The sequence below is a fragment of the Sinocyclocheilus rhinocerous genome, unplaced genomic scaffold (assembly GCF_001515625.1).
Source record: "Sinocyclocheilus rhinocerous isolate Xijiao unplaced genomic scaffold, SAMN03320098_v1.1 scaffold711, whole genome shotgun sequence".
Taxonomy (NCBI): Eukaryota; Metazoa; Chordata; class Actinopteri; order Cypriniformes; family Cyprinidae; genus Sinocyclocheilus; species Sinocyclocheilus rhinocerous.
In genome coordinates, this window is record NW_015641018.1 from 160,417 (window position 1) to 186,737 (window position 26,321).

The following is a 26,321-nucleotide window of genomic DNA, read 5'->3' on the forward strand; positions in this document are numbered from 1 at the left end:
TAAGGCTGCATGTTTATCTACCAAAGCTACTGTAGTTGCATGTCTACTAATGCCAGTAAAGAGAAATGAAGCCCACTTTTTTTGCCAACCACTGAAACTGGATTACACAGAAAACTAAAAGTATGTGTAATGTGGCATTCTGAATGGCCATCTCCCGCATAATTCATGTGGAGGTATGGTAATTGTTAAGATGGTAAAAACGAATGTTCCCTACTGCACTGACCCTACCAAATTAGGGCTTCATTTTTCCGAACTGATTCAGGTTTCTGTCCAGTGACACAGATTCAGTGTTTGGTTATCATGGTTATCACCATTAACAAAATGAATGCTTTCTATTGTCTTGTATTTATGAAACCTACACAAGCATAATGAAGCCTACCTATTCTCAGAACAGCACAGAACAAACTGGATCATGGATTGAACTGGAGTTAGACTTGCCTATATGAATGGTAATCTGAGATCCAGTAGGTGACTGTGGCCTCTTTTATTGGGTCGACAGACTGATATCTTTGGGAAATTCACTAAGAATGAGTTGCGCCTGCCGACAGAGGCAATTAATTACATTGTTTGTTGTGTTTAACTGCCCGATTCAGAATTACGCAACTATAGATAATAGAACAAAAGCACCCGGAAATCTGCATGGCACAATTCCCAAATTTGCTGGTTGCTTCTGTGCATTATGGTTGTGGAGGATACAGTGGATACACTACCATAATTTGACATACTTTAATGGGACCGTACAGCACCAAGTGTGGTTGACCACTCCGCACATCTGCACTTCTCCATTATTTGCTCATTACTTGTTGAATTACTGTTGCTGTGATCAGTAGAAAATGTACATAAAGTCATTTTCCATCTGATTTCCGCCAGCGGTAGTAGCACTAGAGTAGCAGTAGAGTTTTGTGAATAAGCCGCAATCTATTATAAGTCTAATTTGTATGGAAACTTGTTTGTTTGGGCTGAAAACGAATACTTACAGCTCAGTGCTATTTTAGCACTAAAGATGTTTGCGCTGTAATATTGTGTTGCAACTGTTTAGTGAATTTTCCTCAGTTTTTTTTTTTTTGTCATCATGGATCCAATGGAACAAATTCTCCATCAAGCAAAAAAAATGCTAGATTTCCATTACATCAAGAGAATATGTATTTCCACAGATAGCCTTAAATTAGGGATTCATCCAGTAATTCAAGGAAACAAAACCAAGAATACAGTCTTAATTCAAACCCACTGAATAGGTTTAGGGCATGATAGATCGTCATATGATGTCTTTTAATATGTATCTATATGTATATATACAGTTAGTTTCAATACAAAGCTCCCACAAAATACATTGAGCATGCCGACAAATAAAAAGATATCTGGCCCAAGTAGTTGTAGACAGTGAGGTGGACCTTTGACCTGGGGGATCTTCCAAATGGACAGCATGTGGACACTAGCGGTGAGCGGTAAACTCAGAAGTGGAGGGAAATAGCAGGGCTTCATGAGCTCCTAGTCTTTTACCAAAGCCAGTGCGGACACAGAACGACAAACTGGTGGCGGGATGGGAAAAAAAATCTCCTATTGATTTCCACCTCATTTTCACAGACCAGTGCTTATCCGTCATGATCCTTCATACAGTCATTCGCAGCTTATATCAGGATTGTCCAGTTTACCTAGGGACATAAAGTTTTCAAATATATCAAATATAATTTGAAATCCAGTAAACGGCTCCCCTAAGCTGTATGAGTTTAGAACCAGAGGAAGGTGGTGAGGAGAAACGCAGAAAATCGAGAGAATTAGACACGGTAGAGTCCGCAGTGTTGGGCTCATTGATCAAAAACACAGATTAGCCTGCTTTATTTCTATTTGTCATATTCCTTGGCACCGAATGAGCAAATCTGGTCTTTATCCCCAAAAATGTCCTTCTTTATTGTTCAGTCACAGGTAATCCAGTCAAACACCCCTTGGAATGAATGGTTTCGTCCATTCTGACAGAAAGAATCCACATTCACTGCCTGTGAAGGAGCTCTTTGTTAGGTCCGGGGATGAATCTAAAAACAGACAAAAAGGGAGAGAAAACACACATGCATGCTTAGAACAAAGAAGAAATACTGGTGAAGAACGAATCCCAGATTTTCAAACCAGCAAAGAAAGCTCCTTTGAACTGTGGAGCTATTGTTTGTGTGTAGATGATTGTAATTTGTCTACTGTAACATATCTATACTGTTAGTGGACCGATTGGCACAGAACGTGTAATGTTTTCAGTTGCCCATCTGCCATCTCTGTATGTTCCCTGTTTACACTGCACAGTGAAAAGAGCTCAGTAGCATTGCCAAGAGGGAAATAAGATTATTTTCTTCCTCTCTGTTTCTCCGTCCCCTCCGTTCTCTCTCTTTGTGACTTCAGGGACCCCTATTTAGTCTGTCTGTTGAGTGTGTCGTGCTCTCAATGCTACATTGTGCTTCACTCAGACCGTTATTAACGATTTGTCTTCTCTCTCCTCAGACTGGAGGAAATGCACGATAACAGCCACAGTCACTAACGATTAGCCAATCTTATGTCAGCGCAAATCGTCTTTAGATGTGCTTCCAAAAAGCTTGTCGCTGAACGAACATGTCGCAGTCTTCACACAATCAATGTTTAATATCAATCTCAAACACGCCACATACATTATGACACCACTGCTGAGTGTCTGTCTGTCTGTCTGTCTATCTATCTATCTGAGAGATAAATGAGAAGTTAGGCAGAGAACAACAGACAGACAGACAGACAGATAGATAGATAGATAGATATATAGATAGATCTCTGCCTGTCTATCTCTCTGAGAGATAAATGAGAAGTAAGGTAGAGAATGACAGACAGACAGACAGTCAGAGATAGATAGATCTCTGTTTCTCTATCTGACTGTCTGTCTGTCCGTGTATCTCTGTCTGTCTAGAGAAGTACTTTACTGGCATGATTGTTACACATACAATATTTTCAAAATCATCCAATCATCCATCCATCAATCAATCCATCCCACTCAGAGCTAGGTGGTGTTTTTATCATAAAGTTGTGAAGTCAGTAGTGCAATGAAGCTAATTAAATGCTCAAGCCTGTGGCCTTGCCCTCAGCACATAAAGCATATGCTGACATTTCTCCGTCTAGATGTGAAGGAAGGCAGCCAGGTGTGAGCTACAGATTGAGAGAGAGACATAGACAGAGACAGAGAGAGTGACTGGGGACAGAAATTAGAAGCACCCCTTGGGGCACCCTATAACCCAACAGACAGACAGCTATCATGCGGCAGAGTTACGGTCCGCGTGCTCCCATCATCCTGCGCAAGGCACGGCAGAGGAGGAGCTGTCCATCATAACAGATCCCCTCTGGAAAGGGACCAGTTCATGCCAATCAAAAGAGGTTAGCCAGCCAATGACAACCAAACACAGCACCCTGGCTAACATCAGTAATATCCTGCACTTCTGTGGCACTGCACCAATGCTAACATGAGACAGGGAAAACAGCTGCTTCTTTCACAAAGAATGCAAAAATCTCTTTTTGTAAAATAAGCTGATTTGCTGGACTTAAATGCTTGTTTTATATACATGTAAACGTTAGCTGACAGCTCTTTGTCCTAAGCCGAATGTTCCTAGTCTTCCCTCTCCAAATAAAAGCTTTTGCATGCTGTGCAACTTCCAACCCCCACATACAACGCAAGAAGCAGTATTGTGACCCTGATGCAATTTGTCTTCGGCTGTCTGCTAGTATGCATGGCTCTGCGTCTCCCAGTGTGGTTAGTTATATTGGAATCTATGCAAATGCTGCCATATTTCCTCCATCTCTGCTCAGGTGTCCTCTACTGTCTGCTACAGCTTCCATTGATTGGCTGGATCCAGGGTTAAAAGCACATCCCAAAGACATTCGTTGTACACTATTTGCATTTTAATTCTCAAATGATATCTCAATTTTGTTGTGCATGCTCCATGCGCTAAAAATGCAATATGGTTTAGGTTATGCAGCTGTTGAATGTGACTTTTAAATGAGGATAGCATACAGCAAGACTCCAGACAGCATGAATGTGTTAGAATTAATTTAATGTGACATTGACAGCCGAAAGTGATACAGATACAGTCAAAGCTCTGGGTTCAACAGGACTCTTGGGACAAACTGACTTAATCATCATGTGATTTAATCTTAAACCATCACTTGGCAGATTACTTTTGCTCTGAAAATCCACACAGATGGGATTCTTTAAACAGTACAGGTATCTTGTAAAAAGCCTCCTGTTAAGAACATGTGTTTCAAAGACATGAGGAAACAGAGAGGAAATGGCAAGCCATTACAATTTCTCAATTTTGTGGAACATGCAGGGGGAAAAAATCCGGTTTAGTGGACAAATTTGTCGGATACTCACACTCGTTATCACAATGTGATCTCATTAAAGTGTAGTTCTAGGACATGTGCAGTTTTGTACATGTACTTAGACACTGAAATGTACAATATTAACATATTGAAAACATCTAAAATGTTTAGATTTAACATATAAACAACCTTAGAGACGTATGAAATGTTTCTGAACTTAATATAATATTGTATTAATGGAACTAATAGGTTGACTTTATTGTATATAACTGAAGACATTTATGAAATATGTTCAATGCCATCACATTTACTGTATTTAAAGCATTTATCTCAACCTGCTTTGCGATTTCTGCTGCCATATTCAACTCGTTTTAAAGTTTCACCAAAGAATGCCAAATACACTATATAATAATAATAATAATAGATGTAATCCATTCTATTCATACATTACATTTCAAGTCACCATAAAACATGATAGATTTGTGTGAGAAAAGACCACAATTGAACTCACAGACAATTGGACCCATCCACTGTGACTTTGCATCATTGAAACTTTTAAGCGATACAATGTTTGGTCTCCAATGTCTTCTAACCAACTTCTTCATGAAAAAGACTTTAAAATATAGATATAAGTCGCTGTGTTGGGTAAGTTACTCTAAAAAAAAGTAATTAATTACTAGTTACTAATTACATCATCAACAGTGTAATTAGATTACTGTACAAATTACTCTCTCCAAAAAGTATTTAATTACTTCTTACTGATTACTTTCTAAATCCTATATCAAACTTAATGAAGGATACAAGGATAGACATTCAACAGTTCTTTTAATTCTTTCAAATAAATAATAGATAACTACATAAATTATTCTGGTCACACTTTAGATTAGGGTCCAATTCTCACTATTAACTAACTGTTTACTATCAACTAACTATACTTTTCCCTCAATATACTCCTAATTACTGCTTATTAATACTTAATAAAGTAGTTGTTGACAATTAAATTGAAGAATTGGATAGGATTAAGGATTTAGAATAAGGTCTTGCAGAATAAGACATTAATATGTGCTTTTTAAGTAACAATAAACAGCCAATACCCCAGTAATATTCATGCTAATAACAAACAAGTTAATAGTGAGAATTGGACACTAAAGTGTTACCAATATTCTTATTAACTCACCAAAGTATTTAAAGTGAGAAGGGTACATAAAAAGCATGCATTTTAAGGTTAGAAAAAATAAGAGTATTCCCTTACTTTACTTTTTCAAGGGAAAAGTAATTAAAGTACAGTAACTAATTACTTAGTAACTAGTTACACCCAACACTGATAAGTCGGTGCCGATAGCTTTGTGGGCAGCACGCCGACATTCAGCGCCGTTGCGCCTGAGTTCAAATCCCGACTCGAGAACCTTTCCTGATCCTGCCCCTATCTCTCTCACTTTGCTTCCTGTCAGTTCTGATCTGTTCTATCATAATAAATGCAAAAAGTAAAAATAAATAAAATAAAATATAGATATAATACTATGGTAAATTGTAATTAAAATGATTGCCATTGTACATTTATATGCCTATTCTTTTTTCTTTTTCTTTTTTACAGTTTTTTGTGGGATTATGGGCTCAAAATGTCTATAGTTGTAAAATGTAACTGTACAGATGTGTATAATATAAATATAATATAAAGGGATCATATATTTGTTTCTAAATCTCTGCATAACTGAATACATTTTAGATGCTGTCAATATGTCCATATTGTACACTTCACCATCTATCCAAATGTATGTATGGATACCTATAAACACTAATGAGATTGGGATGCTTTGTTCTGGCCTCTGACGTTGGATTAAAGGGCCAGTCCTGAGGTGATTTATCCAGCCTGGAGAACATGGCTCACAGCCGTACAATAGCTACAGGTTGAGTCCAACTCTCCTCCCAAATGAGGCAGATGAGGTTACATGAACTGGGGGAGGATGTAAAGCTTGTCTTCGTGTTTACGCATTGATTTTGGTTGTATTTTAAGGAACGGAATGATATAGCCATTAGGAACAGGTATAAGTAGGTAAATGCACGGCGAGGGTGAGGGTGTCTCTCAGCCTCTTTCACTGTGTGCCTTCCTCAAAAGAGGCCTGCCTTGTCTGGAGCTACAGGCAAGGAGGGGTCCCTCTCTGTAAGACATAAAGAAAAAAAGAGAAAAAAGGTGTCAGGCACACGCTTTGGCTTTTTCTTACTCACATGCCAATTTGAAAAAACGAGAATGGACGCCACACCAGCGTTTGTGAGTAAACAAGCTTGTGTGTGTAAGCGTGAGTGCTTAAACCGTAGTTTTCAGAGCAAAAAATAAATAAAAATACTGCAAGTGACAGTTTTAGCATTTAGCTTTCTTTTTGTTTGTTCTGATCATAGACATCCTTAGATTGCCTTGAAAGGACCGGGAGGGAATGCTGGGTCGGGATGGGGGATGAAGGTGACCGAGCCAGCAAGATGGTCAAAGGTGTTTATAGAAAGCCAGCGCTGGACTCAAACAGATACCAACTCTCCAGTGAAGCAGATCAGACACTCCAGGCTAGGAGGTTACAGGAAGTGCACACCTACACACACATGCACAAATACACCCTGCACACCTCAAAGAAAATGGGATAACGCTGGGGAACCCACAAACAAACATGGTAATCCAATCCTCACCATGCCTTGGAGCTTACAAAACTGCAGACAATAGAAGCAAACGACGAGGCAAAATACTGATTTCAGCATTATGCACTTATTACCGACTACACGGTCATGCTTGAGCCCTTTTCGCAGTGCGTGTGTGTTTGCACGCTCATTAATTTGAGCCTGTCCCTGGGTGCGTGTGACTGCGTGTTTGCATGCATGCAATTATGCTGCATTAGTACAATGGCATAGTATGTTTTGGAGTGTGTGACTGCACACGACAAAGACGGTTTGCTTGTGCATCTGTTACTTCATCGGTTTCTATGCGGTAATTACTGCGCAGACTGCCGCGTTCACATTTTTCATTATGTTCGTGTGTGCGCACACTTATAAATTACCCTGACGGGAGAATAGACACTGGAGGAGGAATATATTTGTGGCTTTTTAATCATCCGCAGCATATAAACACACTCACAAACACAAACACTGACTCAGCAATAATTATGTTTGGGACTGTAATGATGTTGATGAGCAGTGATTAAAATGTGCAAGCCTAATCATATGGCTCAAGATGTTTAAAAAAAATGGAAATGCCAACCTTGATGAGGAGAAGGACGCCGCTGAGCTTCTGGCGAGCCAGCTTCGGTGGCCCTCAGAGCTAAAAAGTCGAATATGGCTGGGTGTTCTGGGAAGAAAGATATGAGGGGGGAAAAAAGGAAGTTTAATATCAAGAGTGGGGTTTTCTTTCCCATTTACCTGTGCTCTAATTACTACCTTTGAAAAGATGAGTAAATTTGGTTGTTTCTTTACAGTTTTTTCTATTCATTCTCAATGAGAGATTAAGGAAGAATTCACCTTAAAATGTCAATTCTGTTGTCATTTACTCACCTTCATGTCACCCCAAACCAAAAAGTAGAAATCTTTGAAGAACTGCTACGCAACTATTGCCAAACAATGAGCTGTCAGGCTCCAAATAAGAACAAAAAAAGTTGCAGTCGACATGATTTGTATGCTATATTCCGTATAATACTTTTAATGCTTTTGTGAAGTAAAGACTGAACGTTTAGAAAGCATTAACCTAGATTATTCATCTTTACCAAAGCTTTCATCATCCCAAATCCAAATTCCAAAATGGTGCATTAGATGCTTCGCCACTGATTCTTGTGTGTGTAGCAACCAAACATGGCATTTCATTTTTTAATTTGTACAAAAATGAATGCAAACTTGGTCTAGACGTGAGCTTTAGGGCAGGATTATCAGTGAATATTGAGTTTTGAATTATGAATAATCAGTAAATAAGGTCTGATTACCATTTCCTCTAGCAGATAATAGCACTTTTCTGATGTTTTTCTTTTGACTTTTTTGGAGCTTGAAAGTTTCTAGCCTTGTCATTGTTGTGAAGGAAGAGCATCGGAACAACACGAGTGTGAGTAAACAACGACAATTTTCATTTTTGTGTAAACTTTCCTTGCTTGACACAAGTGGGCACATTATTTTATTCATTCTGTTTAAAGATACTTTTACACTAATAATTCAAGAGATGCTTTCTCTGGTTCATTAGGTTTGTATGCATGACTTACCTGGAAAATCTCGAAAATCATCCAGCCACCATCGGATAAGCAGGGCTTGGGATAGTTTAAAGTCGTGCAGATGCCAAGGAGGGACCAAACCCCCGTAACACTATCTACTTGTGTTCACTGTCACATGATTCTCACAGATCCGCTGTCTGTCACCTCTCTACTGAATCAGCGTATGGGAATACTGATCTGCTCATCAAGTTTTAATATTGTGTCATGCGTACTTCCTGTCAGAGTTGTGATATTTAGTTTATTTTTGTCTGACTTGTGCCTTGATGTCCTGAACTCATTTAGTTTCTTATTTCTTAAGTTGAACTCAGCACAGCATCTTTATAATGCTGCATTAGGACTAAATGAAGAAGATGTGTTGTCTGAACACACACTACTGCCACATGGTATCATGAGGAATAAACAGGTTAGTGAGGTGCAGAGTTACATGTGTCCCGTGGTCTTATAAGACAATATTTCTTGTCACTGAATCATTTAACTGAATAATTTTTTCAGAAAAAAAAAAAAAATAATAATTGTATATGTGTGTGTTTGTATGTGTGTGAAGTGATGTTCAGCATGTTCCGAGCCCTCACCCTCGTGGTCTTGATCTTGTTCCCAGAGGAACACATCCAGCCGGAGTTGTCTGGTAGTGTCTTACACTCCTCTCCCTCCAGACACGGCTCCATCTCACACCACCACTTCCCAATCACGATGGAGGCTGCAGACAGACAGACACACACACACACACACACACAAACAAGAAAAAGAGTTTCAAACATGTGGACAAATTAAACGTAGTGTACAGCGGGGTTTACACTACTCCCATAGTGCATGATAGTACAGAAAAAAAACTAGTGCAGAATTTTTTTTTCTTCTATTGAACAGTAATAGTGCAATGTACTTTGTGGGAAAATAGTACAAGTTATTTATTTTGTTTAAAAATCTTATAAATGTATGAAGAGGGAAGGGAAGTGTTTTACCCAACACTCAGTATTTACTCCTAGTATTTATTAATTATTAATGTTTTGCATAATATCTAAATTTCTTGTTCAAAACAAATCACTTCAGCAAAGTCTTTACTAATTTCTGTTTATTTTGATTGAATAATTTTTGTTTAATAAATATACTGTCATTAAAATGTTCATTTATTAATTATTTTATATTATATTTTTTCAAAAACAAATATTCTGAAAGATTTGAAGGAGATCCCAAAAAAATTTATGACTTCACAGTAATACAAATATGTATATATATATATATATATATATATATATATATGATTTAGAGGAGAATAAAATCAAATGCTCCTTTTAACCTGGTGCACCTTTAGCACCCTATATCTGATTTATTAAATTAATCTTTAGCAATGTGACAATTCTTGGCTTTTTGCACTTTAAACAGTTAACCAGGACTATTCTAAACATTCTAATCATGGGTTATCTTGTCTCATGCTATTAATAATTTATCATGAGTTTGGAAATGAATCCTAGACATTCAGGTTTCAAGATTTCATACAGCACTTTTGTAAACCCTGGGATACAATTCTTATTTGCATATTTATGAGGTCAATCCCATTGACTGAACTAGCAACAAGTATGTGACCGGTTTTAATTTGATTGTCCGTCTGTGGAAATGTCAGCATGTAAATCCGCTATGCCTTGTTTTGCTTTACCTGATGAAGCATGTGAAAGTTTCTGTGACTGAACAAAGAGCATGAATATTTAATAAGGCAAGCACTCTTTAGTTTAATTGGTAACGTGGTAACTCAGGTTTAAGTGCAACGTGACAAGCCACATATTTTACTTTGCTATTACACTGAATTAAAAAGGCGTTCAGTATATTTTGACAAATATTCACTGAATAACATTTGCTGAATAGTTTCTCTCAGGCTAAAAGCAAAGCATGAACCCCCCCCCACACACTTGTAATCAGCATGGGTTTTGAGTATGTATTTGTGTGTGTACGTGTCAGGGAGCATTCACTGCTACACACAACAGAGGGAGGAGGAAGAGAGGAAGACACGTGGTGACGACAGAAATGGAGGCTGCCTCGAGTCAATGTGTTTTCCCTCGACGAAACCAGCTCTCGAAATGTTTTCCGTAGTTTTAGTGTAGCTTCTATTTCAAACCAACACCCTAACATCATAGAGGGAAATCATTTCAATGACCATATTTTTTAAATAAAACACAGTATAAAGACATGAAAGGTGTTTTTTAAACCAAGATTTGGAAAACATCATTTTTGCTGCACTAGTCATACAAATATGTAGTTTAAAAGTTTAATTCCTTCAGACATTGACAATTCTCTAGCTGCTAGTGTATTCGTTTAGCTACTGATTTAAAAAAATTTAATATTTAAGTCAATCTATGTCAAATCCAGTGTATATTTCAGCTCACATTGTTCACGTTACCTATTTCATTTTTATTTTATGATCATAAGGTAAAACTACGGTGGCCGAGAGAGCTCAACGCGCTGCAAATGAAAAAACACATGCAAATAGAAAACCCCCCAGCAAATTAAGAAAACATCTTCATCAATTTGACAACACATGCGCTGCAAATTCTCACAACACAACCAAAGACAGAAACGCGCTGCAAATTCTCACAACACAAACAAAAACGCTCTGCAAATTCAAAACAAACAAACAAAAACAGAAACGCGCTGCAAATATGCACAGACCACATCGGAAATGTTTAAGGGAAGCGCGTTTCTGTATTTGGTTGTGTTGTGAGAATTTGCAGAGCGTCTTTGTGTTTGTGTTGTGAGAATTTGCAGCATTTCTGTTTTTGTTTGTTTGTTTTGTATTCACAGCACGTTTCTGTATTTGTGTTGTGAGAATTTGCAGCACGTTTCTGTTTTGGTTGTGTTGTGAGAATTTGCAGCGCGTGTGTTGTCAAATTGATGAAATTGTTTTCTTAATTTGCAGGTGTTTTTTCTATTTGCATGTGTTTTTTTTTTTCATTTGCAGCGCGTTGAGCTCTCTCTGCCACCGTATAAAACCTTGAACAAACCTGAAATGTTCCTTTCCTTACATACAAAAAAAAAAAATTTCGAAATGAAAATTGTCATGCTGTTCTAAACTTGTATGACTTACTTCCTTCTACACACAAAATTACACATTTTGAAAAACGGTAGTTACTATTTACTTCTATTGTACCGACACATTTCCCAAAATATTTTCTTTTAATTTCACAGGAGAAAGTAAATCAAGTAAGGTTTGGAAAAAAATGACGAGTAAATGATGACAGATGTATCATTTTGGGGTGAACTATCTCTTTAGGTCTGTCGACCAACAAACCATATTTTCTACTGTTCTTGTTCTGCTGCAGTGAAGAGTATTTTCTGAGGTAAATTGTTTGGGATTTGAAGGTGAAAAGTCCAACTTAGATTTCATTATTCTGTACACTATCTTTGCTGTCTGTCACCAGGGTTAAAAGGTAAAAATTAATCAATATAAAGTCTTAGCGCAATCCTCGCTCACTACTGAGCTAAATCTGAGCAGAGCCTGACTCCTTTCTCCTCACAAACAGACTCTTAGCTCACTGCTTTACATCCTTCAGATTTTAACAGCTGGTTTTCAGTCTTTTTGAAACACTTATTCTATTTTTCTCACTTCTCCGTGAAAGCCTGAATCACAGCTTGCACTTTTGGTATAGGTGTGCAAGTGAGAAAGCCTGGGTTACATCCAAGATCCAGCAATTTGATAAAACTTACATATAAAAGTAATCTTCATGATATGTTGTTTGCGGTGAAAAAAAAGCAAGCCTTGAATGTCAGCAGCGTGGTGCACAAGTGAACCAATTATTTTTTTCTCTTTACTATAATAAACATGAATAAAAATCAGAGAGTCTATGGAAAGTTACAGCTTACAGTTACAGTTATCACCCCAATATGTGTTTAAACCGCATAAGGATGCCAATGACACTCCTAATATACCTCAAGAAAGTAGTGATAGGAAGTTTGATTCCTTTAAGCAAACTGATTCTTTTGGAAGGTTCATTTCAGTAAACTGGTTCATCCGTCTGTGAAAGACAATCCACAGATTGTGAAAAAAAGAACCTAAGAAATGTGAATAATGCTAAAATGGTAAACAGTGTAAAAAAGTTATTACTATTATAACTGAACTATTATATTTTGTCTCAATTATCTGATGTATGTTTGAATAAATCAGTGCAGCTAACATGTTAAAAACTACTGTTTTAACAAGGTCAAAACTACTGAGAATGACAGAGCAGGTCACATATTTATTTATCTAAAGATATTTTTTTCTCAAATGACATCACTATTTATTAAAAACACACCATGGCACCCACCGAAGCTCCACTATAGGTCAGAAAGCATTCCCACAGATTGCGACCTTCTGTAGATTCTGTAGCAACAGATACCCAAACTCTGACTGTGCTATCTGTCCCATAATTCCTCACTCTCATGTGCGGTGCACACACTAGCCCAAGGTTCATTAAACACTAAACTCCCTCTGGTCTGAACAGGATGGAGAGTGATTACCACAGACACTTCCTACTCCTTTACCTGCCACTTTTCTGTACAGCTCAGTTTTACTGTGTACCATCTTAATCACAAAGCAATTAGCGGTCAGCGGGGGTGTATACATGTACATGTTAAAGATAGGATTGTGTTGTTGTGCAGGACGAATACCTGCAGTTAGTCATCCACGGAAGAGATGAGATATTAGTTTTGTTATCATAGTCCGTCTTGTCCGTTGTGTTTCAACACCCAAAACACCCATCTGAGTGGTCAAACTTAGTGAAACTGTGAAAAATAGATCTGAAGCGCAGAATGACACACTTTACACAAAATGCTGCATTCTTTTTTTGAGAGCAGATATTGCACAGGTGTTTTGCCACAAGGCGCTTGTTCTCAGATTTAATGTTCCTGAGCTCATACATCGAGAGGAACCAACAAGCCTCTTTTTTATTACCAGGCAGTGAAGGAGTGATATTCAGACACTCTAAATGTTGAAGCCATTTGAAAAATAGTCAAGTAATACCTGCAAAAAAGCAAAAAAGAGAAAGAAATCAATTCCACGGAACAGAGCAATGATGGAATCACCGAAGCCCAGATTAAAACTCTGGCCTATGAAATGTGAGACTTTCTTTTTTGTACAAAAAAAGAATTGTATTCAGGGCACTCAGGCTTGTACTGTCTGAGCAGAATGTGGCTACATTTATATTTTGGACAACACCTGTACTATAAGATGGCTATTTGGAAGATGTACATTTGATGATACAACAGATAGTTCTGGTCCTCGGATTTAATTCATTCACAAATGAAACATGTAAGTGTCTTTGAATCACGCACTGATTCATTCCAAAACACTGATTTATTTAAGTAACAAAACAAATTACTTGGCCTGTCCCAATACCAACACTTGTAGTCTTGGCCTCTTCAAAGCGAATGTATGCAGCAAGAAAAAGGTGTGCAAGACTGCCTGAAAAATGGCAAAGCTGACTGCCATTAGCATACACTAAAACATACACTACATCTCTATAACTAATATCTAATTTGGTAGGAAAACATAAGTGAAATCGCGATAGAAATCGTATCCTGCGTTCCCCTCGGTAGAAATCGCACGAATCGTCCTAACCTTCCCCTTCGGCCCACTTAGGCCACATATCATGTGTGTATGACTTTATGAGTCACTGAATCATTCACTCAACAGATTCATTGATTCATCCAGGAACCAAGTATATCTAGTTGTTGCAACTTGGTAGAGCAAAAATATCCAAAATTAACTAGACACATCTGTCTAAAATATAATTTACTCAGTATTAATGAAACTTATTTTATTAAACCGTTTCATAAAAACATCACGCTCTGGATCATGCACTCTCTGCTTTGTTTTCACTCTAATTAAACAATTATACATGATTTTATTTATACACCTTTTTCTAATGTATACTTATACTACGTTTCCATGATAAAACAAGTTTACACAAAACATGAGCAACATAACAGGTTTCCTCCAAATTCTGTAATACTCCAGAAGACACTCCCAGCACTTACTGCCAGTCCTTAAATGTGTGGATACAGCAGAGTCAAAGTGAGACAAATGGTCTGATGTCTACCGCACCAGCGTTTGACCCGTCTGACAGATGGCCCGCTCTCTCTCTTTCCATCGCAAAGTTGGCAAGCGGAAGAGAGTTCACGAGAGAGGACACCAAGGTCAGTGCTTTTGCTCTCAGACTTTTATCTGTCTGGATTCATGCCAGACCCTGTTCAGGTGACCTTCTCAGCCTGAAGTCAGGCCTTTCTCACCGGGCCTTGATCCTTATATGGTTCCCTCCAGCATCTCGCCCTCTTCAGGGTCCTCCCGGCCATCAAAAAGTCACAACTTCAGCAACGTTTTTGCCATCGTAGCCTCAGCAGGATGGTGTTTTCTCCCAAGAGAGGGCAAGAAAAAGTGGATTATTGGAGCAGAGCAGGACCCATGGGGCCCAGGTCTCACTTTCCTGGTCATCTGTTTTCTTGGAGTCGCTGCCGAGCAGTAGTGTAGGTAGAGGTAGGCTGATTTAAATTGAAGTTTTTCTGGTTTGTGTTGTAATGGCTTGTGGTTGCGTTTGCTGAAGGTCCTTGATCATCATAAGTACTGGATGATTGGGAGCAGGTGTGGACCTTGTGACGTGCTTGTAGATCTGTGACCCCGAACAGCACGCAGGTTGGCAGCACTGTCAGGTAACAGATAATGTCGTCTGTTGCTCGGGATTAAATAAATCAAGCTGTCAAAGGGTTTTTCATTAACATCACACTATGATGTCTATCACTGATGCAGAGGTGACACTTCCACACACACACACACACACACACACACACACACACACACACATTTCATTCAAAAGCAAAACTGAGAGTGACAAAGTATCTGTCAATCATCTGTGAAAGGAAGCACCTTGAGGAACCATAAGAAGAGATTCAACACACGGCATAGTTACATGGTTTCACTGAAGAAAAAAATTAAATTTTTTTCTTATATAATGAACTTTGCCTAGGACACCAGGAATATCTAAATATAAACAAATTAGCAAAAAAAATTTTTTTTTTTCAATATTTTATATTTTAATATTCTTAAATGTTACATAATTATCATATTAAATACATTTATAAAGTTTTTAAACATTAATAAAGCTTATTTAAAATAAAAAAAACAAATAAATAATTCTTGTGAATATTAAAAGTAAAAATAAGACAATACATTTACATTCATGTTACTGTTTGTGTATGAAATGTAATGTCATGGTTGCATGGTTTCACTAAAGATGTGAAATAAAAATGGCAAAAAGTTTTTTCACATGGCGTTCAAACAAGTTTTAATAAATACGTAATATTAATAATTTCGTTGACATTTTTCAGTATTTTATATTAGTTTATATACTATTTTACACAATAAATTAATACAGTTTGTGAATATTAATAAAGCTTATTTAAAGATAACACATTTACATTTGCACTCATGTTACCGTTTACAAAAGTCTTGTGTATAAACTACATGAATTAAATGTGCAGATATTTTGAATTAATTTAAACACTGTAATTGCTATTACAATTAACTATAAATTATCATTTTTAATTTGATTTGATTAGTTTTAATATTTTATTTTAAACTGAATTTATTATATAAGTGTAAAATATACCAAACTGTAAAGTATTACACCCAAATAATAATGGCAATTACAGCACCTAAAAGAGTTTCATTTTGGCACATCCATCTAGCTTTGAATTTTATATGAAAACACCAGGGACTCCAGGATGGATTCAGCGGCACACCATGTTTTCCCAATGTCACTCAATCGATCACTTCCAGCGGAGATTAAGAGCGCTAAGCAATTACACTTTAAATTCTCGTGCTTTTCTTGCAGGTGTTAATTCACAGCGCCGGGGTCCAGATCGATACATCAGAGCAGATAATGGCCAGCCCACTCTGGCCCCGCCCCCTGCTGTCCTCAACGTCATCAAAGTGAAGAATGAACTCACTCTTTAAATCCACTTCAGCCACTCTTTCTTTCCAGAGAAACGGTCTGTTAATGACCTGATTGATTAAATAAGGCCTTTGCTGAGCTCTTAGTGAGGACAGAACGACTGTTTTCTTTTTTGAGTAGGCGCAGGTAACGGTCGCAATAAAGCCGGATAAGGTCAGAGGGCGAGCCGAACAGCTCTAATTAACCTGGGGTGTAATTAACGGGGAGCCAAGATCAGGTCTCCAGTGTTTCAGTGTTTTACACAGAGGAAGAAGTGTGGCTTGATTAGACATTCAAAGAGCAGCGTAAGGCCTCTCAATCATGACCCTGTCAAAACTCTCCACTCTTAATGAATAGACCTCAGAGTCCTCAGCCTTTCTTCAAAGTGAGCTTCACCATACAGTATGTGTGTGTGTGTGTTCTTCTTCATAGCTCTTAATAAATGCACAAAACAATGCCTGATTATATATAGGCTCAGAAGATTCTCAACACATGAATTAGACTTTTTTTGATACTTGCTGGTAAACTACCTTGTGAATTTGTTTGTGCAGTTTTCTTTCCTGTATTTTTCTGCTTCATACTGGCATAGGAAGTGTGGACAGACCATAGTGAAAGGCTCAGCCCTCAATAGCCAGAAGGTTTTAGTTACAACCATGATTTGTTAATTGCTAGTCAGCTGCAAGTGGAATTAGGGAAAGGGCATTCTCATTTTAGAGGGTCCAAAAAAATCACATTGTGAGATACAAAGTCACAATTTTGTCTCAAATGAGGTTGCAATTACAAGATTAAAAATTGCAGTTATGAGATATAAAGTTGCAAGAGTAAAGAAGTTGCAACGGTAATAGTAATAGTATAGCCATTTAATAGCAAATATTAAATGGTTGCATTCATGAGAAAATCTCAGTTTCGATATATAAAATGTTGATTCATAAAATCCCAATTGTAATATTTAAAGTTGCTATTTTGAAATATACTGTAATGTCACAGCTCTGAAAAAGTTTGCAATTAAATTGTAAAAAGTTGCAATTGTGAGACATGAAGTCAATGTAAGACAAAGTTGCAAGTGTTATAGTCAAAACTGAGATAAAAAAAAGTTAAACTGTGATATATAAAGTCAGAGTTGTGAGATATAAACTTGCAATTAAAAAAAAAAAAAATTGAAATACAGTAAAGTAGCAATTGTTGCAAATTTGACATAAATTCCCAAATGTAATATATAAAGTTGCAATTGTGAAATATAATTTCACTATTGTGAAAAATTACATTGCAGTTGCAAAGTAAAAAGTTGCAATTAAGACAAATAAAGTCACAATTGTGAGAAAAAAAAATCACAACTGGGAGAAATAGTTGCATTTATGAGAAATAAGGTCAAATTCATGAGATAAAAGCCTGCAGTTGTGAAGAAAAATCACAACTGTTCGATATACAGTAAAGTTACAATTGCGATACATAAAGTGGCTATTGAAATTGCTCAAGACCTATTCATTTGAAAGATATAAACTCGCCATTTTGAAGAAGCTGTAGAAGGCTATAATGCCACAATTGTGATTTACGGTCAAAATTAAGAGGAATAAAGTCACAATTACATTAGTATGCTATTTTTTTACTCAGAGTCAGAAAAGTGTTTCTATTAGGGACAGAGAGAGAGAGAGAGAGAGAGAGAGAGAGAGATCTAGAAAGAGCAAGCAAGTGGAAAAATGAAAGGCTGTGTTTATTGGTGCAGAGTTGCTCTAATCCTGACCCGTCCTCTCTGCGGGCACCTGACTCACAGGTAGAGCTGTTTCAGAGTTCTTCTGCCCAGGTGCTCAGAGAACTGTGTGCTCATGGATTCTGACAGCTCCGTCCTTGCAGGGTGCCACTGATGTTCATTATTTCAGACTTCCATCGAACGCCTAGCAGTCACAATACCGCCTCTGCCTCAGATGAACACTAAGCGCTGTGTTAAAACATCATTATTAAGGTGAGAAGCGAATGACACCATAAATATGCAATTAATCTTCAGAACTGGGGCAAAGTTTAATTGGGATTAAACAAACAGACAGAATACGCAAATGTGGAAACATTATGAGAGTGGTTCTAATTATGAAGTTACACATAATGGTAATTAAAAAGCTTGCATCCCGCAATGCCCTTGCTGGTTTTCATAGTGGCACACATCACTGCTTCTGATTGGGCTCGTGTATGAAGTCTTGCAATCTTATTGCACATGTCTGGAGGAGCATACATACATAATCTCATGCATAGTTTTTTTTCTTTTAGTGGGTGTTGATCAGCTATGTTTATGAAGTCATTTTGCTCACTTGAAGTGTATCTGGTTTGTGTGTGTTCCGCAGGGTTTCTATCAAATGCACCATGACAACCTGTCATGCTCTGCATTAACGGCCCCCAGCAAAATAGAAGGGCTCATTCTACATCAGTGATGGTTACGGAAAGGGTGTGTGTGTGAATGTCTGTACAACACACAGAGACGAGGAAAGAGGAAAAAGGACAGAAAACAGCTTGAAAAAAAACAGAATGAATGTAAAAGTGGAAACGGCAGTGGACTTTCAGACAATGTTAGCATTAGCGAAAGATGAAACATTTCTGAGTGTGGGTTTTTTTGTGCTTATGACCCTGTAAAATTGGGTCTAAAGCTGGGTTATTTAATCCCTATGTGTGTGAACAGCCCCGTATGTGTGTATGTGGTGAATAAGCCCAGCATTTGACATGTTAAAAGGGATGTTCTTTACTAAGAGTCTTTTTGGGCCTGACATAACTGGGACGTAGTTCTCCTTGTCAAAGCTAATAATCAATTCCCATGCTGGGATAATCTGACAGCACACTCCCACTAACTGTGCCACTGTCTCTATGCACACAGCTACATATCTCCCAAAACAATCATTCTCCAATCTAACACAAAATTAGCTAATCTGTGCCTTCACCGCCTGTTCAAATTAAATATATTAAGACCAGATATTATTAACAATTTCAGCACAGAGAACTCAATATTTTAGGTTTGTTTACCCTTCAGGTGGAAAAAGTTGGTAATTTTTTAATAAAAGAAGCATTGTTCCTGTGAGAATTTTGAACTAAGTGGATTTTGGAAAAAACAAAACAAAAAAGAGCTTTGATAATAAAGTTGGATGATTATACTGTAAATGATATAGAATTATTTCCCCCTTACTCTAAAGCTTGTATTAGCTAGACTAGTGCCCAAAAAACATGGGCATGATTATGGTAGCTAAAGTCAGATTTTATTTTTGATTTGACATACATGTAAACAGCAAAAGTCCTGTTGAAATAAAAACTGTTTAACCATTCTAGAATGGTTTGCTGGACTTAGCTGGTTTAAGATGGTCTCCCACTCTGCTTGTGTTTAGCCTGGGGAAAGAACCATCTTAGGTCTGTTTAAGAAGTTTAAGTTACAGAGATTTAATGCAAAAGCAGCTCATGAAACAAAATTAGCAAATTTTTGTCTCTCTTCATATTTTTTGATTGCTTACTTCAGGTCGAGAAAGGAGGTAATTTCTTAATATATTTTTTTTTATTAAGAAGCTTCTTCACATGAGAACGGCATTTTTGAACTAGTGCACTTCTAATAAAATAAAATTTTAACACATCTATTTAACGAAATTGCTTTATCCATTTTAAATTGGTTTGCTGGATTTAGCTGGTGTTTAGCTGGAGAAAAGTGCCAAAGAGACAACAGACCACTTAAGACCAGCTTTGGTTAGTTGAAGATATTCTTTCATTAACTAGTTACAGAAATTTAACACAAATATAACTATTACTAGCAAACGAAACACGGTAATTTGTGGCCTCCCAGCCTGTTCGAATTAGATATTTTAAAAAAGTTTTTCAAAACACAATTCCAACATCCAAACAAATGCTTATAAGCTTTAATAATAAAAAAAAAGCCCAAAACACCTCCAAACCAGGAAACTCTACAAGGAAACAGAACAGTTCAGTACAGCAAACCAGATTAGGATGTTTTAGGAATAAATAGCAAAAATTACCACATGAAACAAAATTAGTTAATTTGCGGCTTCCCTGCCTGTTTGAATTAGATCTATTAAACATATGAAGTTTTTCGGCACAAAGAATTTCATTTTTTTTGTTTTGTTTACCCTTCAGGTGATTAGAGATGGAGAATGTATGTTTTTGCTATTCCATTAATAACTCTGCCTAAACGACTTCTAAAAAGTCAGATGACAGGAGGGCGACGGCTCTCCAAATTTAGCTACTCTCTCTTTGGCACGTGTGAAGGATGTGAACCCCATGCACACTCGCTGACAGATTTTAGTAGGGCGACAAAAATTGTGTGAGTGTGTAATAGAGAGAGAAAGGTGTGTGCTTTAAATGTGTGTGGGGTGTGACTATGTGCATAAGCGCGCTCGTGTGTGACAGCAGCAGTGTGTTTGAGTCTGTCCCCGCAGGTCCTCCCTCAGGTCTCCGTCAGGCTCAGCCGACAGAGTCGTTACTCATAAAGACAGTATTATTATCAAGCAGAAGATGAGTGTATATCCAGGCCAGAGCACACATGAGGCAAGCGGGAACTTCCTCCACAACTGCATAATCAGAAACAGCACAAGGCTTCAGCATATGCGCACTCAAACACTCCTGCAGCTGTTTATGTGTATTACTCTGATGAATAATAATATTGTGTTGGTTTACACAAAGACCAGACGTGATACACAGGTTCGTGTTCAGACAACATAATGCAAATGAGTTTAGCATCAATGTGCCATCAAACACTGGAAAACTAGTCTTGCATGTAACTTGGAAACAGCTCATTTCTGGAACACCATGTTTTGCTATTCCTTAATAGGTTAAAAATAAAATGAAAATGTAAGATTATTTTCTCTGCAAAAACTTTAATTTGAATCAAATATATTTCTGAAATAGCATAAAATGTCAGCATTAAGTAAAAATGAATAATTTGTCATGTCACATGATAGAAGTTGGTTGGTTGTGTATTTTCATTGGTGCATAAACAGACAAAGTAACTGGCAATATTAAAGCTACTCAATATTAACTATGTAAAAGCAATATCACACAATCCTGCTGCCTCTGTGCAACTCCAACTTCTCAGAAACGGCCCAATCCATCGCTAGTTCAAATTCAATTTCATAATGAGAGGCCTCCGTCTGAGTAGGTATATATCCTACTGTATTTGATGAGGAACGTTGTGACTGTTTTTTATAATATGCATCTGTGTAGTATGAATGCAATCCAGTATAATGAAAAATCGGGTCCTCCCTCAAAATTGGGTCTCCATTAGGACCTCACTGCCTTTTAATGAGTACTTTAAATGGGCTTTAATTTTATTGGATATTTATTTTAACATGTTATGATATATGTTGTTTGAACTATGTTCCATGACCATTATAGACTGTTTTATGTTTTAGTTAGCTTATGCACTAGCATAACATACAGATACCCAATTAGCTTGATAGCTTAGCTTATACACTATGCATTTGCACTTACCTAAATACCTAATTGTATTCACAACCAATTTTAATGTAATTAGAGTATGTAAGTGTTAAAGTTGAGATAATTCAATTTTTGAAACGATGTTCAATTTGTTTTATAATGCACTATACCTGCATAGTAAGCAATTATATACATATTTTAACTTAATGTCGTTTGTTTATCTATTAGTCAACAAAGACATGATTTCCCATAATACCTACAATCATACACATGCAATATGCGCCAAGTTGGCCCTGTCATGTGACCTACTGCACATTGCTTCACTGCCTCTTAGGATAGTAAAGTGTACTTCAGAACCTCAGTGGAATCAGTAGATCATCTGGATACCTTTCGTCCACTGTTTCATGAAATTAAACATAATACACACAAAGGACGCATATTTATAATGCGGTGACTCATATGTATAACCATATGTAGATGATCATACTCCTCACACATCACTGCCCAGTGGTCTGTCAACTCCGTTCTTTATCTCACCTGCCCACATAACAAGCTGCCTGGCTTGATCGAAACATTAGCAGATGTGCGGGACCTGGCCTTCCCTGCAGGATACACGCATGGAGGCATGAAGTGTGAATCTTTCTTTATGCTATTACACAGATCACATCAGTATGCTGCGAAGAGAAGCACGGCTCCAGCTCTAGTGCATCGTACCACCTAGAGTTTGGCATTCAGTACGATCTGTTGTGGAACAGGGCGGTGAAATCACATTGACAGTATTCAAAAGAAAAACGAGTGGAATCTGAAGCTTGAAAAAGACTTGTGAGGAATGGAGAAAGTGATGTAGCATAAAAAAGTGACCTTTCAAACACTTTTGTATTCTTTTGGTGGAAGGGAACTCAAATGCAATACTAATTTACTGTCGCTATATACACAAAAGTGAGCCAAAAGTATTGGAACACCCCCTTCTAATGAACAGGTTTGACTACTTGAGTAATTTCCATGAGTACAAATCTGAATATTTAAGCATATAGTGATATTCTAGGGATTTGTGTGCTTCTAATTTTATAACAACAGCTTGGACAGGACCCTTTTCTATTCTAACATGACAATGCCTCTGTGTATAAGGCAAAGTTCAAAAAGAAATGATTGATTCAATCAGTTTGGAAGAACTTGACTGGTCTGCAGAAAGCCATGTCCTAATCCCAGTTGAACACCTCTGGTGACTGGTGTGATTTTAAATGCAAACCTTGAGCCAAAAACTCATCATATAAACGTATATATATATATATATATATATATATATATATAGTAGAGTAATTGAGACTTACATACAACATACAAACATACATATATATGTGTTACATCTTGAGCCTCAGGCTTAAAGATTAGGTTGAGCTCTAATCGTGACACACGAAGAAAAGTATATGTACATATATTTCTTCTAAATATTTGTTTATTTATGTGTTAGCACAGGGTTATCTTGATTTAGTGGAGAGGTCATGTGGGCCCCTAGGCATTTGCATCAAATTTGAATAAATCCTCTAAAATCCCATCAAGTTGACAGCTGAAGCGAAATGTCATCTGAGGAAAGCTTTGAAAGTCTGTTATTCCAAATTATGCTTGTCTAAACTTATAATGGGCATTCGTTTTTGCATATTCGAACGCTCACACAGGAATTGTCAAAGCACTTTTCGCACCTGCTGCAGCTTCAAAGAGAAAAAGGAACAACAATAAGGTTGTGATTTATGCAGTTTGTATCAGTGTTCATTTTTTGTGTCATTGTTTTTGTCTTTTTACAAAAATATCCTTTAGCCTGTTTTGAGATGCCATTCATTTCAGTCCATTTTCCTCAGACCTAAATGTCAGATAATTTTAGATATTATGAGACATTTTCACTGGAGAAAGCTTTTTATTTTTTCATAACATTTCCCTAAAATGGTCTTACATCCGATCATGAAAAAGGCATCCAAACCTGATTTTGCACTTAAATGGTGCTACATTTTGGGTAAGGTGATATTTTTGACTGAGGATGCTGTGAAGTCAGATCTGGATTCCTACCGTCTACACAGGAGGGTTTGTTCCGTGTTGTTCCGGCCACTTTTCCCGGTAAACACGAGCACTTGACGGTCTGGGAACGCTCCTCAATGCGGTTCTTGTTGCAACATCGGTGTGCTGCAATGACTTCACATGTTCCTCCCTCTGTGGATGCAGAAACACACGTACATCAGTGGCACTAATGAGATACTTTCGCTTTGACAAACAGTAAAGATGCACATATTTGATGAAATACCCATTTCAGCAATGCACACCTGAGTTACAAGCAAATCAGTGACAAGTGAGGTCAACTGTGGAAGACATGAAACGTGAATGCAGTCAGTAAGGAAGGTTTGATTTGAACTGTCAACCTCACCCCAAATCTGACAAATACTCAAATTATAGTCATACTTGTTTGAGAATCCTATTCATTTATATTTTCATGTAAATGGTGTACAAGTAAAAAAGGGTTTCAGCTTGTTTTACTGCTTTAGGGATTAATTATGATTTGCAGGGATTAATTATTATTTGATCTTGCACTAACCACTTTCTAACTTTTGTGCAAAAATTAAAATATACACAAATACAATATTACATAGACTTCAAAGACAAAACTACAATTAAGAAGCTCAGGCTAAGCTAAATGTTTCATTGCCCCTAACACATTAAATTACCATATAAAATTTACAATAATTAATAAATTAAACTATACAAGCAACAAACACAATTGATTTCATTTATATTCTGTTCAGAAATCGTATGCTTTTCCACTTTTTACCCCTTGATGATCATCAGCCAGTAATTATCAATAAGATTCAGCTTCTTTTCAACGATCACATAAAAAAAGACGAGACACATGAGGGGGAAATTTAAAAAAATTAGATGGGAACAAAACATATTTTCCACAAAATCAAGATAATTTTCTGAATACAGAAAAGGTATTTTGGAGAGCTTTTTGGTGTGTGTGTGTGTGTGTTTTAGGCATAAAACACTGAAGCCTCAGCTCCTTAATTAGATTAACTTTCAAAGTCATCAGTTAAATAAGCATTAGAGCAAATGGCCTTTGTAAAAAGCCTCTAAAGAGAAAATTATAGGCTCTTCTACAGACTCTTACTGCTAAACTTTCTGTGTAATTACCATGTATTCTTTCTTTTCTCTGCATTGCAAATTGCCCTTGAAGCATGTTGATTAGCTTATCTAAATGACAAGCCTGTTACCCTGGTGTGATGTAAGCAAGGGCTTTTATATGGAGTGCAGGAAGGTGAGGGTGCAGTCGTGGTTTAGACAAAGTGGAGACATATAGCACGGTATGACATTGATGTGACTAAATAGGAAAGACTCATTCTTGATAAAAGGCCTTAAGACAGTGCAATTATGAAGTCCTCACAGTCATTATCATGCTCCCTGCCCTTTAACACACACACTTTACAGGATATCTGGAGCTACATGATATGCACTGCAGCAAAGTGGACCCCATTGTGACAAAAAGAGGGGGAAAAAAAGAAAGGGAAAAGACCAGAATGCGCAAAAAGCTACTAGTGGGTCACCATAACAATAGAGAGCACCCTGAGGAGAGCTGGGGGATTGATGAGAGGAAATGGTTTCCCCCTCAAACAGTGGGCTCACAGCTCCGCAACAACCCCAAGACAGGAAAGAACAAGGGAACAGAAGAGGACAGGAGTGCAGGACGGGAAAAGAGCAAGAGGGAGGGAAGGAGGCAGGCAGCTCCCTCGCTGGGCCGGGCCGGGCCCGGTCGGTTGAGTAATGACAGAGCTGTTGGAAGCGCCCCTCTCACACAATTATAAAGCGGCCAGGTAATTCAGCCAGTGGGGTTGCTGCAGCGAGGCCCTCCATCAGATGCTCCCCTTTCCCCAACACCTGCAGAAACCCTCTTTATCTTCCCCTGACAGCTGTCCACCCGTCCGCTCCCACATCCCTCAATTACACCAGAGCTCATGTGAGGACATACGAGAGAAATTGCGCCATACTGACTGGTGTGAGAGCATATGAAAAAGAAGAAGAAAGAGGAGGAGGTGCCCCATTTCCCACCGTTTTGAAGGTCAACATTGCTTACTGGCTGATAGATTCTTTTTTTTTTTCGTCAGTATTGGTGGAAACATTTTATATATATACATGCAGCGTCGGCGCCACGGGGGGGGCCTGGCCCGGCCACCTCGGTCACTGTGCCCCCTCACCTCTGGTGCCGTCTCCGTAGTGGGCGCCCTGATTTTAGTCGGTGAGGCAAGGTAGACGTATCTTTTTTTTATTTTCCTCAAAAAAATTTATTTTTATTTTTTTATTGTGTTTTTAAAAGCATGCAGCAAACGAAAATATGCGATTAATCTGTTAAAATTTGTTACTGTGGGTT

At 37.6% G+C, this 26,321-nt stretch overlaps 1 protein-coding gene across 4 annotated transcripts in view; it reads right to left on the reverse strand.

The window, feature by feature from the left end:
• Positions 1–1,248: 1,248 nt before the first annotated feature.
• The window catches only part of tafa1b (TAFA chemokine like family member 1b), a 196,691-nt gene continuing 171,618 nt past the window's right edge, over positions 1,249–26,321 (reverse strand). For 3 of the 4 annotated variants that reach the window (XR_001641499.1, XR_001641498.1, XR_001641500.1), the window contains 4 exons: positions 23,978–24,118; positions 9,125–9,249; positions 7,562–7,648; positions 1,249–2,030 (listed from right to left, as the gene is read on the reverse strand). Coding sequence is in view for 1 of the 4 variants with exons in the window: in XM_016570003.1 (XP_016425489.1) it covers positions 2,013–2,030; positions 9,125–9,249; positions 23,978–24,118 (284 nt within the window). In the remaining 3 variants the exon portion in view is untranslated. The remainder of the gene's footprint in view (positions 2,031–7,561; positions 7,649–9,124; positions 9,250–23,977; positions 24,119–26,321) is intronic. The other variant, XM_016570003.1, reaches the window with a different exon arrangement.